This window comes from Sus scrofa, chromosome 17, assembly GCF_054392235.1.
Source record: "Sus scrofa isolate SSC_HxYL_T2T_F1_AM1 chromosome 17, Sscrofa_HxYL_maternal_Yorkshire_Landrace_v2.0, whole genome shotgun sequence".
In the NCBI taxonomy this organism is placed as follows: domain Eukaryota; kingdom Metazoa; phylum Chordata; class Mammalia; order Artiodactyla; family Suidae; genus Sus; species Sus scrofa.
The window spans coordinates 7,570,349-7,587,867 of NC_139399.1; the positions used below are offsets into that span (position 1 = coordinate 7,570,349).

At 42.0% G+C, this 17,519-nt stretch overlaps 1 protein-coding gene across 1 annotated transcript; it reads right to left on the reverse strand.

Annotated features, from left to right (window-relative positions):
* Positions 1–6,171: 6,171 nt before the first annotated feature.
* CLDN23 (claudin 23) lies at positions 6,172–7,223 on the reverse strand. The gene is given in 1 exon segment (NM_001159778.1): positions 6,172–7,223. A coding segment is annotated over 1 exon segment (870 nt). The 5' UTR covers position 7,223; the 3' UTR covers positions 6,172–6,352.
* Between the last annotated feature and the right edge of the window lie 10,296 nt (positions 7,224–17,519).

Consider the following 17,519-nt stretch of genomic DNA (forward strand, 5'->3'; position numbering starts at 1 on the left):
GAACCTCACATTTCTTTCGCCACCTCTCCCAAGAGCCATCCTCTCTGCCGAGTTTGCCCTTGGAAAGGCTCTGCCTCTTATCTGTACACAAGCGCATGCCAATGGCACAAGAGCATCCAGATCAAAAGCCTACATGGATTAGGTACAACAAATGTGCTTAAGCCTCTGTCTTGGCTCCATAGACCTTATGCTTCTACCGGACTTCTAGGGCTGATGTTCTGGCTAGCTCAGCCTGCTTCCCCAGGCTCTGTGTTAGAGTGGTACGTCTGCCCTCCTGCTCTGCAGACCCATTTCCTGTTTGGGTCCTAGAAATACCTGCTACTTACTCTTTCTGGGAAAAAAGGGGAGCTGGCTGCAGCCAAATCCATCACGTGTGTGCTCCCCCCACCTTGCCCCAACTTTATATCTTTTCCCACCTTTGGTCTCTTATGAACATGTGCCAAAGTATTAGCCACATCCCCTAGCCAAGTCTAGTTTAACATGACCTGGTGTACTTTGTCTATTCAAGAATTCACAAAACACATCTGAATGTTACTTTTTCACCAGAAAGGCTTAATTTTATGAAAGGATACTCAAGATTTTATACTTAATTCCTAACCATCGCATCCCCTGAATTGGTTGTTGTTATATGTCAATTGACTGTAATATGTCAATTTTATAACTTGATCTGTTTGAAGCAATGGACACATTATAAAGCATAAGACCCTTCTAACGTGACAATCTCTACATTATTTATTAATTTCTTAATTTCTCTACAGCTAATAAATGGAGAAGTAAGGCTGTGGGAAGACATAAAATTTGGATTTCATTATAGTTACTCAATTTCTGTAACCTGTTAAATAGATTTGAGTTTTCTTCTGGAAGAAAAAGGAGCTTTGGGAAAGTTAAATATTCTATGCTTGAGGCTTCAAGAGCTCTACACGAAACACCATTTTGTGTCTATTGCTAGCAATTAAGAGTTAAATTAAGCATTTCATCCTGTTGTCCCTCAGTATGTACGAGGGATTGTTTCTAGGGGCATCTTGGATACCAAAATCCATAGATGCTCAAGGCCCTTTCAGCTGGCCCTCTCTACCTGCAGGTTCTACATTGAAAATATTCCATTCACAATTGGTTGAATTGTTTGGTTGCTACAAAAAGAGGACTGTGCTTATGCTCTTGAGAAAACAAATTAGAAGAGGGTTCATGGATGATGGGAGGGAGATACTAAGTTTCTACCATTTTAACTGCTGGGAGGCTTAGGAAATTCAGAGAAACCAAGAGCTAGAATATGGACTTGTTTGTTGCATTCAAGGCCAGTTACTAATTTTATGAGCCAATCAGCTTTATATCTTTCACTGTTCAATTTTCCTGTTTCTTCTCTCAGCCTCATCTAGTTCTTAATCTTCATTCTCAGAATATTAGATTCAGGAAGGCCCTCTGATAACATCTAATCTAGTCTGCCCGGTTATACTGCTGGAGAAACTAAAATCCAGAAAGGGCAGAGCTTAGGCTGTTTTTAGGGAACATATTATTACTCAAGTTCTAGAAACACTGCAGTGACTTGTTCAGTTTTCTTCTGCCCTGTGGTGAGTGGCAGCAATTTGGGAGGCAACCACAATGGGGTAGGGGGAGGAGTGGCAGGGGCATTTGTCACACAGGTGGCACAGAGGTCTTTGGATGACTATGGTAGAGTTGTACTTAAATCTTATGCCACTTTCTCCACTTGCCCAAGTGGAAAATTAAGCCCTCTAGTCAGTAGTGTCTCCCCTCTACCCCAAGACTTCTCTATATTTTCCTTTACTTGAGCAGATTAAACCTTGTTTTTCCCATGTTCAGTTCTGCTTCCTAAAGATTGGCTGGAGGAGGTCATGTTACTGTGTGCGGTGAAAAAGAGCAGAATGGAGGGCAGATGTTGTTGGGAAGATGGGGTGAGAATGTCACACAAATTTCTACTTGAATTATTGATCGAGTTCCTTATTTCTCTCCCTTCCCACAGGGAGAAAGATCTCATTGGTAAGTTTCTTGGGAATAGAGGAGGCATGGGTTGTGCTTGACTGGTCTTTGTAAGCCAGTCATAATCCAATTCACCCAGTAGCTCCTGTGCCACTCCCCACCTGTGTTACTGGCTTCCACCCTGAGTTTCAGGCCACAGATTACTTTCCATGTACATGATACGCTGTGTGTAAGGTGAGGAAGCACTTGGGTACAGAAACTGGCTTTAGAGGCAACTTTAATGTGTTAAATTGCTATCAAGCTTGGAAGAAGGATTTGTACCCATGCTGGGACTGCAAAACTAAATAGAAGCCATCTATGCCCCTACCTTCAGTTTAGAGATAAAATGTGAAGGTACACCAAGAAAAGCACACATTTGGACACTTAAATGATATGTTCAGATATGATACCTCTAAGCCGATGGGGCAAATTAGGGTATGTGTATGGGAGAAACTAAGCAGGGTGAAAACCTAGGCCTTGGCCAAATCATGAATGGAATTTAAGGTCAAAGTGAATGCCAGAGACGACCTAAGAGTTTTAAGACATATTACAGCCCTTCATTTTAAGAAGGCCAGAGTGAAGATGTGGAGTGAGTAGTGGGCATGTGGGAGGGATTTCCTTTTTATTAACCTTTTCCAGCACTCTGAGGCCCTGAAGTTGAAATATCTTTCTCTGCCCACTAAATTTGGGGCTGTTTATACACAGGCAAGTAGGATATTCCTCGCCAGCTATTCAGATATCAAATTGTTTATATTTGACTCTGAAAACATTTTGTACGACTGACTGAATCTGTTCCAGACTGTATTCCCTCCTAAAGAAGCAATTAGCCCAATAAAGCATAGCCCAGAAGATTTCCTGGGACTCACTGACCACCAGCTTCTTCCTATCCTTATCAGTCTGTGCTGTGTAAAGGAGCAAAACAGTGGTGCCAAGACCACCATGCCAATCTGTTTTCATTAATATTTCCTTACTGGGAACTTGAAGTTTGCTGTTCTCTCTGGTCCCCAAACTTTTCTTTCAGTTCTCTGCTCCAGCCTCACCTCCTTCCTGACTACTGTACTTAAAATATCGCCCTTTTTTCTCTAGCCCTTGACCCTGGCTTATTATTCTTCATTTTCCTTGAACATCTTTCTCATGCAAGAGTATGAAAGTAACACAAAAAGCAGACCCTGGAATGGATTTGCTTTCCAGGTATGTCCACAGATGGGCTGACAGAATAACAGGTGCTCCAAAACTTACCAGATGAATGATCTAGGCCATGAAGAGGTGGTTGGTTGTTGAAACATCCTTGACAGCACCTCTCAGAGCCTCAGCAAGGGACAGACAGCCTGTGTGCCAAAAACCTCACCCCTTCTAAGTAAGGGTGTGCATCCAGATCAAAGCTGGATTGGCAAATGGGTGGAGCAGCAGCTGTGTTAATACAGGGTCTGCTCTACTTTCACAGATTCCTCACTCCTCCAGGCAGAACTCGCATAATCTGGAAAAGACTTTAGGAATTCCCTTTTCCCATTGTGGCACAATAGGATCAGCGGCATCTCTGGAGCACTAGAACACAGGTTCCAACCCCGGCCAGGCACAGTGGATTAAGGAACTGGCATTGCTGCAGCAGCTACATAGGTCGCAACTATGGCTCAGATTAGATCCCTGGCCTGCTGGCCTGGGCACCCCATATGCCCTGGGGGAGCCACAAAAAAAAAAAAAAAAGAAAAGAAAAAAAGCCTTTACCCATTAAATGTAGACACATACTCTGTATGTCCTTAGGATTATTTAAAGTGAGTCATGATGGCACATCAGAAGCATGCAGGGCTTGAACCCAGGAGGCAGCAGTATTTCAGGGTAGTGTCTCACTGCCCTGTAGTTGCTTGGCTAGTGGGTATTAGATTCAGGATAAGTGGTCACCAGCAACAGCAGTTCCTGAGACTCCAGCCTCCTCTAGCATCTGAGCATGAAGTCCATTGTCAGTTTTTGCTGCCATAGCAAAGAATAACCCTCAAGTCAAATCCAGATCCTGGACTGATGCAGGAGTCTCTTTCCATGCCACCTTGAATATTTTTATAGCAAAAGGAAGTTTGTATCTTTTAAAGGAGTTTTTTTTTTTTTTTTTTTTTTTTGGTTTTATTTCTGTGGATAGGACCAAAAAAAAAAAAAGTGGAGTTCTGGAGTTCCCATCATGGCTCAGTGGTTAATGAATCCGACTAGGAACCATGAGGTTGTGGGTTCTATCCCTGGCCTTGCTCAGTGGGTTAAGGATCTGGCGTTGCCGTGAGCTGTAGTGTAGGTTGCAGACGCAGCTCGGATCCCACGTTGCTGTTGCTCTGGTGTAGGCTGGTGGCTACAGCTCCAATTTGACCCCTAGCCTGGGAACCTCCATATGCCGCAGGAGTGGCCCAAGAAATGGCAAAAAGACAAAAAGACAAAAAAAAAAAAAAAATGGAGTTCTAACTCTTGGCAGCAGATCTTAATCACCCAAGTGGAAATCTTTTGGATATAAACCAGTGGAGAGTAACTGGGCAGGGAGAAGTGAAAACATACAAAGCATGAGCCTTGATTTTTACCAAGGCATCCCTAGAAACATTGGAATGATGATGCAGGAAAGCTTTGGTAGATTCAGTATTTGCCAGAAACCCAGTGTCTTTATGTTGTCTGCCAGGTCCAGACTTCTCAGGTGCCCAATTCCTGCCCTTTGAGGTGTCAGCTGAAAAAAGCAGGGTTGCCTTTTCTCCACTCTTGCTCTGTTCCTGAGTTCAAGTCCAGTAACTCATTTGAACAGCAGCTCTCAAAGGTCTGATTATGTGCTGCCAGTTGGGATTGAAATTTGAGTGAGGCACAGTCCTAAGGAGAACCATGAAGCCCCACTGGGGGTCTGTGAACCAGGAGTATAGTTAGAAAATCAGTTTCAGGCCTCACTCCAAACCCGTTGAATCAGAATTTGCATTTGAAAAACGTTGTGAAGTGACACGCCAAAACACTCAAGTTTGGGGTTGCAAAAATAAGCAGGTTATTCCAGTATATTATCTATATTATCCCTTCCACTGTTAACAAGCAGTACATGCTGTTTAGTTAGATCTGCTATAGCTCTCTGCTTACTGAACTGAATGTTCCTACTTCTGAATTGGCTACCAATAGCAGCTTTAAGATTCAATTCAGATCAAGACAACTTTAAATCAACCACTTGGAATTGGAGCTAGCCCTGCTGGAGATTTAGTCCTGCTTATGGAACACAGAGCTGCCTACCTATGATTTTAGGCAGCACCGTTACAAGAGAAAAAGATTTCTAGTCTCACCTCATATGGAAACTGGTGCTTCTGGTTTTCTCAACAATAAACTTGGCTTTGCACAGAAAATAGCATGAATCTGAAAATAAAGCCATCTAGGATTGAAGTGGGGGCCCATTGGCTACTTTTAGCAATCTTATGCTAAAAGGTGTAAAGATCTAAGGGCTAGATTTCAGAAACAGTGCATAGGCAGCCAGGAAATTGTTAGTAATAACTCCCAAAGGTTGCACTGGAGGCAAAAAAGCTTTTGTGAGTACAGTGAAACTCTTCCTTTCTAGTTTTATTTAAAATTAAGAAATATATACACATGTATGTTAGTCTAATGTGATTTACAGGTTCTATTTTATACCAAATATTTAATATATAGTCCCCTTTCTGTCCAGGGTGAGGTAGCCAAGAAATAGAACAATATAGCATTAGTCCCTTCATTCTTCTTCTGGCTTCTAGAAGAGAAACTCTGGGATGACCTCAACTTTCATACTAAAAAGAAGTGAAAAAAATAAATCCTATTTATGCATGAAGAAATGTAAATATGACTTAATCAGATTATTTCATTCCTTCAAAGCCACTAAGGCTACTGGTATTTGCATGGCTCTACATTTAAGAGCCTTGTTCAAATATAGCCAGAAATAAACCAGTCTCTTGAGAGTTTGCATGAAAATGAATTATGCAGCAGAAAAAAATTAATAATTCTATTGATACAAGGTTCATAAGCATTTCAGAATGTTGTTGTTTCAAGGTGTTAAATCAGTTTTGAGGCAATTTGCTGATTTTGACTTTCTGTTGTTAGTGTCCCTGGTCAACACCATGCAAAGACACCCCTTCTAGATCTCCTTCAGCTAAAGTATGAATAACCTGTCCCTCCATAAGAGGACCCTGATCCCTCTGGGGAGGAACACTAAATTCCATAAAAAGAAAACCAAACCCAACCTGAACTAATTGTCCAAGGAGTCGAGTTTGGCCACAGGAAAGGAAGGTCACCCGGGGGTCCGACTCCAAGCCAGGTGTTTCAGCATAACAGTAACAGCTAAGTTCCAGGCTGGACCACGTGGGGCGAGTCCTTCAGCCAGACACCTCCTGGCCAGGGCAGGCTGGGGCATTGCCTACAAGTCAGAGTCGCAAGGCAGCGCGCTGCCGCAGGGCCGGGTGCTGCGGGAGGACCCGTCAAGGTGGGAGTCCGGAGACTTTTCTCCGTCGAGCACGTCCACCTGGTTGCTGTAGGCCTTGGGCGGCGGCCGGGGCATCGGGAAGCCTGCCTTTCGCCGGCTGGTAGGGCCGAGCTGGGCGGGCCCCGGCCGGTGCTGGCCGTCGCTGTAGTACTTGATGGCTGGCGTGAGCCAGTCGACGTAAACGGTGCTAATGCTGCTGCGGCGCGCGCTGCTGGGGGAGGCCTTGCGGCAGCTCCGACAGCGCTCTGCGCACCAAGGAGCGAAGCTGAGAGCCAGTGAGAAGCCACCCAGCAGCAGCAGGCAGCTGCCCAGGTAGCCCAGCACCAGGCTGTAGCCGACCTGCACGGTGACCGGGCTGGACTGAGCCGGCAGGACGGCGCGATCTGCCAAGAAGTGGTTGTACCAAGAGACTGGGATGAGGCTCAAGAGGCCCGCGGCGAAGAGCACGACGCCCGAAAGCCCAGCCAGCGCGAAGTGGGGCTCGTCCTGCCAGCAGCGCACGCCGAGAGTCGCCAGCAGCAGCCCCAGGGCTGTGACGGCCAGCGACGTGACCATGAGTCCCCGTGCCACCTTCACGGGCTCTGCCGCGAAGTATCCCAATTCGTCTGGCTGGCCGCACTGGCGTTCGCGGCTGCTCTGCTCGCGGCACATGTCCCACAGTCCCTGGTACAGCACCACGTCCACCGGCTGGTCTAGAAAGCCCTTCACCAGCCGCCAGCCTGGCGTCAGCGTGCTCGTCAGGGTGAGCAGCAGCCCGCAGGGCGCGAGCACCATGCCCAGCGTCATAACCACTGGCGTCCGCATCCTGGACGGCGCACCTGCTGCCTCCGCCGCCGGCTTGAGTTGTCCAGCTCTCGCACCCGCCGAGAGCGCCCCAGGATTCGGCTCCGCAACGTCCGCACGCTCGCCGCTGCAGCGCCCGGAGTCCTGCTTCTGGCTCTCCTCCCGCCCCCTCTTTGTCTCTGGCGCAGGGCAGTCCGCGCTCCGAAGCTTGTCCCTAGTTCGCTCCTCCGTCCAGTCAGTTTCGCCCTCTCTCACGCTTGGCAGCCTAATCGAAACCAGTTCGCAGGCGAGTCGGATCGAAACCGCGGCCCGAAGTGAGGGCACACAGAGGCGGTGGCCGCGGTGGCCAAACCCGTCTCGGTGGGAGGAGCGGGAGAGGTGAGCCGGAAGCGGTGTGGGGCTCCTCGCGGCCCCCGAGGAGCAAAGGTCGCCCCGCCCCTGCTCTTCTGCGCTGCTAGGCAGGGCCCGGCCGGCCGTGGGCGGGGAAGGAAGAGGGTGGTACCGCCCAAAAGGTCTCACCCAGCCCTGGCGCTGCGCAAGTCACTACTTCTCAGCAGATCTCAGGTGGCTAAAGTTTTTTTCCAGCCCCCGCCTGTCGCCTTATGCCTGTGTCCTGTCCTCCCTCCACCCTCAGCGGACATCCGATGGCCCTTGGAAACTCTGCCCTGTTAACATGCAACCACTCGCGGTCGAGTGGGCGGAACCACCCGAAATGCCCTGGACAGCTGTGCACTAAGGGCCCACCTGGTCAAGAAGCCAGTCCCAGAGTTTTACACTTGTGCATTTTATTTATTTTTTTATTCAAGTTTAAAATGTTTATCTAACTATATTAGCGCTTGGAAGATACAGCTTGACCATCCACATGACTTTCTTTTTTCTTTTCTTTTTTTTGAATCCATTATCCTGGTCTCTAGAATCATGGTCTCTTGTCAATACTCTAGCTCATTTTTTTATTTTATTTTTTATTACTTAAATGAATTTATCACATCTGTAGTTGTATATGATCATAACAATCTGGTTTCACAGGATTTCCTTCCCACAGCCCAAGCACATCCCCCCCACCCCGAAACTGTCTCCTCTGGAGACCATAAGTTTTTCAATGTCTGTTGAGTCAGCATCTGTTCTGCAAAGAAGTTCAGTCTGTCCTTTTTTCAGATTCCACATGTCAGTGAAAACATTTGATGTTGGTGTCTCATTGTCTGGCTGACTTCACTTAGCATGATAGTTTCTAGGTCCATCCATGTTGCAAAAAATGCTGGTATTTCGTTCTTTTTAATGCCTGAGTAATATTCCATTATGTATATGGATCACATCTTCTTGATCAACTCCTCTGTCGATGGACATTTAGGTTGTTTCCATGTCTTGGCTATTGAAAAGAGTGCTGCAATGAACACTGGAGTACATGTGTCTTTGTGAGTCATGGTTTTCTCTGGATAGATGCCCAGGAGTGGGTGTGCTGGATCAAATGGTAGTTCTATTTTGAGTTTTCTAAGGAATCTCCGTACTGCTTTCCACCAATTTCCAATCCCACCAAGAGTGTACTAGGGTTCCTTTTTCTCCACACCCTCTCCAGCACTTATTGTTTGTAGACTTTTTGGTGATGGCCATTCTGGTTGGTGTAAGGTGGTACCTCATGGTGGTTTTGATTTGCATTTCTCTCATTATGAGTGATGTTTAACATCTTTTCATGTGTTTTTTGGCCATCTGTATGTCTTCATTTGAGAACTGTCTGTTTAGATCTTGTGCCCATTTTGTGATGGGGTTGTTTAGTTTTTTGGTATGGAGCTGCAGAAGGTGTTTATGAATTTTGGAGATTAATCCCTTGTCAGTGGATTCACTTGCAAAGATTTTCTCCCATTCAGTGGGTTGCCTTTTTGTGTTGTTTAGGGTTTCCTTTGCTGTGCAGAAACTTTGAAGTTTGAGTAGGTCCCATTTGTTTATTTTTGTTTTTGTTGTCAATACTCTAAGAGGTGGATCTGAGAAGATGTTGTTGTCATTTATGTCAGAGAGTGTTTGGCCTATGTTTTCCTCTAAGAGTTGTATAGTGTCTGATCTTATATCTAGGTCTTTAATCCATTTGGAGTTGATTTTTGTGTATGGTGTTAGGGAGTGTTCTAATTTCATTCTTTTCCATGTGGCTGTCCAGTTTTCCCAGCACCACTTATTGAACAAGCTGTCCTTTCTCCATTGTATATTCTTGCCTCCTCTGTCGTAGATTAGTTGGCTGTAGGTGCATGGGTATAATTCTGGGCTTTCTATCCTGTTCCACTGATCTATATTTCTGTCTTTGTGCCAGTACCACATGGTTTTGATGATTGTTGCTTTCTTGTATAGTCTGAAGCCCAGGAGCCTGATTCCTCCAGCTCTATTTTTCTTTTTTAGGATGTCTTTGGATATTCTGGGTCTTTTGTACTTCCAAACAACTTTAAAATATTTTGTTTGAGTTCTGTGAAAAATGTCCTTGGTAAATTGATAGGGATTGCATTGAATCTGTAGATTGCCTTAGGTAGTATAGTCATTTTGATCATATTAACTCTTCCACTCAACAAGCATGGTATATCTTTCCATCAATCTGTGTCATCTTTGATTTCTTTCATCAGTGTCTTATAGTTTTCAGAGTACAGGTCTTTTGTCTCTTTAGGTAGGTTTACTCCTAGGTATTTTATTCTTTTGGATGTGATGGTAAAGGGGATTGCTTGTCTAATTTCTTTTTCTGCTATTTCATTGTTAGTATATAGAAATGCTGTTAATTTCTGTGAATTAATTTTGAATCCTGCGACTTTGCCAAATTTGTGGATGAGCTCTAACAGTTTTCTGGTAGAGTCTTGAGGACTCTCTAGGTATAGTATCATGTCATCTGCAAGTAGGGATAGTTTTACTTCTTCCTTTCTAATTTGGATTCCTTTATTTCTTTTACTTATCTGATTGCTGTGGCTAGGACTTCCAGAACCAAGTTGAAGAGTAGTGGCGAGAGTGTACATCCTTGTCTTGTTCCTGATCTCAGCAGGAATTCTTTCAGCTTTTCACCATTGAGAATGCTGTTCACTGTGGGTTTGTCATATATGGCCTTTATCATGTTGAGGTAGATTCTCTCTATGCCCACTTTCTGAAGGGTTTTTATGAGAAATGGGTGTTGGATTTTGTCAAAGGCTTTTTCCGCATCTATTGAGAGGATCATATGGTTTTTATTCTTCAGTTTGTTAATGTGGTGTATCACACTGATGGATTTGCGGATATTGAAGAACCCTTGCATCCCTGGAATAAATCCCACTTGATCATGATGTATAATCCTTTTAATGTATTGTTGGATGTGGTTTGCTAGTATTTTTTTGAGGATTTTTGCATTAATGTTCATCAGTGAAATTGGCCTGTAGTTTTCTTTTTTCGTGGAATCTTTGTCTGGTTTTGGTACCAGAGTAATGGTGGCCTCATAGAATGATTTTGGGTGTATCCCTTCCTCTTTATTATCCTTTGTATTTCTGTGATGTCCCTTCTTACTTCTCCTTTTTCATTTATAATTTTATTGATTTGAGTCCTCTCTCTTTTTTGCTCGATAAGTCTGGCTAGGGGTTTATCAATGTTGTTGATCTTGTGAAAGAACCAGCTTTTCATTTCATTGATTTTTTCTATGGTTTTCTTCATTTCTATTTCATTGATTTCTGCTCTGATCTTTATGATTAATTTCCTCTTTGATTTCTTCAGTGATCCATTGGTTGTTTGGTAGCATGTTGTTTAGTCTCCTTGTGTTTGTGTTTTTTGCATGTTTTTTCTTGTTGTTGATTTTCAGTCATATAGCATTGTGGTCGGAAAAGATGCTTGATATTATTTCAAGTTTCTTAAAGTTACCGAGGTTAGATTTGTAGCCCAGGATGTGATCAATCTTAGAGAATGTTCCATGTGCACTTGAGAAGAATGTGTATTCTGTTGCTTTTGGATGGAATGTCCTATAAATATCTATTAAGTCCATCTGATTTAATGCATCATTCAGGGCCTGTGTTTCCTTATTGATTTTCTCTCTGGATGATCTGTCCATTGCTATAAGTGGTGCGTTAAAGTTCCCCACTATGATTGTGTTATATTCGATTTCTCCTTTTAAGGTTGTTAGCAGTTGCCTTATATATTGTGGTGAACCTGTGTTGGGTGCATAGACATTTAAAATTGTTCTATCTTCTTTGTGGTTTTATCCTTTGATCATTATGTAATGTCCTTCTTGGTCCCTTAATATATTCTTCAATTTAAAGTCTATTTTGTCTGATATGAGTATTGCTACTCCAGCTTTCTTTGGATCCCTGTTTGCATGAAATATTTTCTTCCATCCTCTCACTTTCAATTTGTATGTGTCCCTAGATGTGAAGTGGGTCTCTTGAAGACAGCATATATATGGGTCTTGTTTTTGTATCCATTCAGCCAGTCTGTGTCTTTTGGTTGGGGCGTTTAGCCAATTAACACCTAAGGTAATTATTGATATGTATGTTCTTATTGCCATTTTCTTAATTGCTTTGGATTTGCTTTTGCTGCTCTTTTTTCTTTCCTTCTTCTCTTGTTCTTTTCTGCCTAGAGAAATTCCTTTAATATTTGTTGTAAGGCTGGTATAGTGTTGCTGAATTTTCTCAGCTTTTGCTTATCTGTGAAAGTTTTGATGTCTGCTTAAAATCTGAATGAGAACCTTGCTGGGTCAAGTAATCTTGGTTGGAGGTTTTTTCCTGTCATCACATGAAGTATATCATGCCACTCCCTTCTGGCCTGCAGAGTTTCTGTTGAAAAATCTGCCAATAACCTTATTGGGGTTCCCTTGTATGTTATTTGTTTCTTTTCCCTACCTGCTTTCAAGATTTTCTCTTTGTCTTTAATTTTGGTCAGTGTGATTAATATGTGTCTCAGGGTGTTCCTCCTTGGGTTTGTTTTGTATGATATTCACTGTGCTTCCTGGATTTGAGTTAGTGGTTCCTTTCCCATGTTAGGGAAGTTTTCAGCTATTATCTCTTGGAATATTTTTTCTGTCCCCTTCTCTCTCTCTTCTCCTTCTGGCACCCCTATAATATGGATGTTGGTGTGCTTAACATTGCCCCAGAGTTCTCTAAGACTCTCTTCATTTGTTTTCAATCTTTTTTCTCTTTTCTGTTCCATATCCCTAATTTTCAATAATCTGTCCTCCTGTATTCTGCCTCCTGTATTCTGCTGTTAGCTGTTTCTAGTGAATGTTTTATTTCAGTTATTGTATTTTGCATCTCTTCTTGCATAAGTTTTATATCTTGTATCTCTTTGGTCAGTGTTTCCTTTAAGTTATCCGTCTTTGCCTCCAGTTTCTTTCCAATGTCTTGTATCATCTTCAGCATCAACAGTCTAAAGTCTTTTTCCTGGAGGCTGAGAATCTTCTTCTTGCTTAGCTGATTTTCTGGGGTTTTTCCTTTCTCCCTCATATGAGTTATAGTTCTCCGTCTTTTCATTTTTATAGGTTTTTGGTGTGGTGACCTTTTGACAGATAATAGAATTGTAGCCTCTCTTACTTCTGATGTCTGCCCCCCATGGCTGAAGTCAATATGGGGGGCTTGCTGTAGGCTTCCTGATGGGAGGGGCTGATGCCTGCCCACTGTTAGGTGGTGCTGATTCTAATCCCTCTGGTGGGTGTGGCTTAGTCTCTGGATGGGATTAGAGGCAGCTGTGTGCCTGAGGGGTCTTTAGGTGGCCTGTTTACTGAGAGGTGGGGCTGTGATCCCACCTGGGTTGTTGTTTGCCTTGGGGCTTCTCAGCAGCTGCCTGAGGGGTGGGGCCAGATTTTCCCAAAATGGCCACCTCCAGAGAAAGCCATGCTGCTGAATATTCCCAAGAGCTTTGCTTTCAATGTCCTTCCCTCACAACAAGCCACATTCACCCCTGTTTTCCCAGGATGTCCTCCAAGAACTGCAGTCAGGTTTGACCCAGATTCCCATGGAGAATTTGCTTTGCCCTGGGACCCAGTGCACGTGAAAGTCTGTGTGGGCCTTTTAAGAATGGGGTCTCCAGTTCCCCCAGTCCTGTGGAGCTCCTGCACACAAGCCCCACTGGCCTTCAATGCCAGCTGCTCCATGGGCTCTTTCTCCCCATGCCAGATCCCCACACGTGAGATTTTGGTGTGTGGCTCAGAACTCTCACTCCTGTAGGTGAGTCTCTGTGAACCAGTTAGTTTCCAGTCTGTTGAGCTTCCCACCCAGGAGGTATGGGGTTGTTTATGTCATGAAATCGCCCCTCCTACCTCTTGACGTGTCCTCCTCTTTTTCTTCTGAAGTAGGATATCTTTTTTAAGGTTTCCAGCCCATTTGGGTGAATAGTGCTCAGTCTTTAGATGTGAATTTTGTTGTTTTTAGTAGAGAAGTTGAGCTCCAGTCATCCTATTCCACCATCTTAATCCTATTCCTGTGCTGTTTGTTTAATTTTCTTCATAAAGATGCCATACTTTGGATTAGCTGTGATGCAAAAGAATCAAAGCAAGAGTAATCTGGGATGAGGAGTTCTAGAATTTTTTATTTTCCTTTTTCAACCTTTGGAAAGATTTTGAAAGTGCCAAAAAAACAGAGAGAGGTGTTACTGGGTGTCTTGTCTAGCACACTTTTCAGGCTTTCTGACTCTGCAACGTCCTGTGACTTTCACTGTTCTTGAGCTATTTGCAACTGTGTAAGTTGCAGAAGAGTTGTAGTGTGCCATCGCAAATGATTTTGTCTACAGAAATGTAAATGTGTTTGTCAGTAGAATGTAAGTGATTATTGCCCAGAGGATACAGACCAATTTGTCATTGATTTGTAAATTCACTTTAGCAGGCCTGTTTGCCTGTGTGTGTACTTTGCAATCTTTTGAATTGGTTGTGACAACATACTGGTTCCCTTAATAAGTTAAATAAAATCTTTGACACGTGTTCGTTATATTTGTGTGAAAATTATGATTTTACATTTTCCCTAAAATTATCCTTTAACAGTATTTTCCTCATTTTCTATTTTTCTTACAATGGAAGTATGTTAAACTTTATAATTGCTTAAAATTAAAAGTATTTCTAAAAGCCAAAGTTAAGAGTTGCTTTGAAATAATTTTAAACATTCTAGATTGGACAACACCAAAGATAGGAATCACTACCTTTGTTTTTTGAACATTTTTAAAGAAAATTCTGGTAAAATACACATAAACATAGAATTTACCATCTTAACCATTTTAAAGTGTATAGTTCATTGAAATTAAGTATATTCATATTTGCTACTGTCACCATCATCCATCTCCAGAAATTTTTCATTTTCCCAAACTGAAACTCCACTCATTTATCAATAACTCACATTTTACCACCAGTCCTCCTATCCCCCAACCCCTGGCAACCACCATTCTATTTTCTGTCTCTATGAATTTGAGCCCTCTAGATATTTCCCCCAAGTGGTATCAGGCAGTATTTAGGACTGACTTATTTCACTTAGCATTATGTCTTCAAACTTTATCCATGTTCATGGCATGTGTCTGATTTCTCCTCCTTTTTAGGGTCAAATAATATTCCACTGCAGGTATATACCCCATTTTGTTTATCCATTCATCCTTTGATACACACTATGCTTCCACCATTTAGCTCCTGCAAGTAATCCTGCTATGAACAAGGGTGTACTAATATTTCTTGGAGTCCCTGCTTTCAATTTTCCAGAGGTGGAATTGCTGGATCATTTGGCTACTCTCTTTTCAACTATTTTAAAGAAATAGTCTATTGTTTTGTATGGCATCTGCATCATTTTACATCCCCGCCATCAGTACACAAGAGCTACAATTTCTCCAACTACCCCACCAACTCCTCACACCACAACCCAGGAAAACTGGACATTTTTCTTATTTTTTTTTCAAAGTATTGTGCTCCCTTTTGCCCCTAGACCTTGGTGTATGCTCTTTTCTTTTCCCAGCATCCTGTATGCCACTTCCTAAGCACAGCACATCCTTCAGATCTTTACCTACATGCCATTTTCTCTGGGAGGATTTTGAAATCCCACAGATGAATTTTTCCTATTGTATTTCCATACACACCCTATTCTATCATAACACTTGCCACAATTCCTTATTGCTTGAATCATCTAGTTGTCTAGGGCAGGGATAAATTCTCTGAGGGCAAGGATAATTGTTCAGTTCTGCCCTGAAATCTGTCTTGATGCCCAGTCCATAGTAGCCACTCAATAAATCCATTTTATCTCTTTTCACCCTGTATCCTTTCACATACTATCCACAGAATTCTCTCACAGATGACTGTCTGGTCAAAATAAACTGTTAATGCATTTCAGTAAAGTTGTTTGTTGTTTGAATGTTTGTTTGTTTTTAGCATAGTGTACCTCCAATATTTATAGCAAAAAAAAAAAAAAAAAGAAAGTGTAGCCCTGTGGTAATAAAAGACATGATTGCACTCAGTGTGGCATCTGATTCTAGACTTGATCTCTTTGTTTCATGAGCCTCCCAGTTCATCACAAGGCTGAGTGAGAAAAAAAGTATGAATCACAGTGTGGCAGGAGGAGTGAGTTATTGCTGAGATTAGTGCCTATCTGTGTAAGCTAATCTTCAGGTCCTATAATAACTTTCTTTTTTCAAGAGAAGCCTATGGTAAAACAGTGCCCTTGGTTTCCAGATAAATAGGGGGTTCCCAGCCACTAATTCTAAAGGGACTAATGATGTTAGCCTACCCTGGCTGGTCTCAGATACCATCTAGTACCACAAAATCCCAATATTTTGCAGTGATTTTATCTTGGAAGGTACATTTCAAACTTTGGGGAGCAAAGATCAGTGTGCTATTATGAGGTGTCCTCTGAGTCTCTAAACCACTTCTTTATATTTTACTCTCTCCACATAAGGCCCTAAACACTGTTGCTAGTCTTCCAATGGCAAATCCAGTTCAGTAGATTATAGCATAAAAATCAAACTATGAAAAAAATCAAAATATGCTCATTTTCTATTATTAATTAACATTAAAACAGCCTGAATTGAAGACCTTCTACATGGCATTAGCTTTTCTGTTGGCCTATAGCCTGACAAATGTTATTCAAGCTTTGTGTGCCCACTATTATAGAGAATAAATAGATAGTCTTTGACATCCAGTTTAAAGTAGCCTCTGGTTAGCTCAGTGTCACATCACCATAATTTGTTTTCTATATAGAACTTAATCACTATCAAATATTTTCTTATTACGTGTTTATATTGACCTATTTATATTGTACATATTGACCTATTTATATCGTTTCTTCCACTGCAATGTTAAGTTCCAAACACTAGGGACCTTGCTGGCTTTGTCTATGACTGTATTTCAGCACCTGGAATAGTGTTCATAGGAGGTTCTCAATATTATGTTTGTTAAATTAATGAAAAAAAAATTTTAAACTCCTACACAGTAAAAGGAAGAAAGAGCATTATTTTTTTAAATCATAGTAAAATACACATAGTAAAAAATCATAGTAAAATAACATGAAATTTATCATCCTAAGCATTAAAGTGTACAGTAGTGTTAAGGGCATTCACATTGTTGAATATCCATAAATCTTTTCATCTTGAAAAACTGAAATTCTCTACCCATTAAACAACTCTCCATTCTCTCATCCTCCCAACCCTTGGCAACCACTTTTCTACTTTCTGCCTCTGCAATTTTGACTACTCTATGCCAGTGATATAAGCGGAATTACACAATATTTGTCCTTTAGTAACTGACTTATTTCTTTTAGCACAATGTCCTTAAGGTTCATCCATGCTATTGCATGTGTCAGAATTTTCTTTCTTTTAAAAGATGAATAATATTCCATTGTTTGTATAGGCTACATTTTGTAATCATTTGTACATACATAGCCCTCGTCTCTTCAACCCTGTCCATTTCTGTAGACCGCAGGGCAGAAAGATTTACCAAGCCATGGACTAGGTTCATGTAGGTCTTTGAGAGAGTTTGCAGTTCAGACTGAGAATCATTTTTTTTTTTTTCACATTTGCAGGTGTTTTTGTCTCTTTGTTTGTGTTGCCAAAATTCATGCTATGATGTCAACCATGACAAAGTCCTAAACAGAAAAACAAAGTACTCTCATGATAGTAATGCTTTCCAAACTAATGGAAAGATGCAGTTCTATTCTGATAAAAAGTCACAGTAGGATGGAAGAGGTAATTTCAAAGTTCTTCTGGAAAAATGGATTAAACATATGAAGAAACTTCTGAAATGAAAGAGCATCAATGAAAGAGTATGCACATGCCAAATATTAAAAGTAATACAAAGCCACAATAATTTAAACAGTGGGATATTAGCACCAGAATAGGAAGTTAGATCAATAAAACACAATTAAGGCCAAAAAAGTAGACCGTG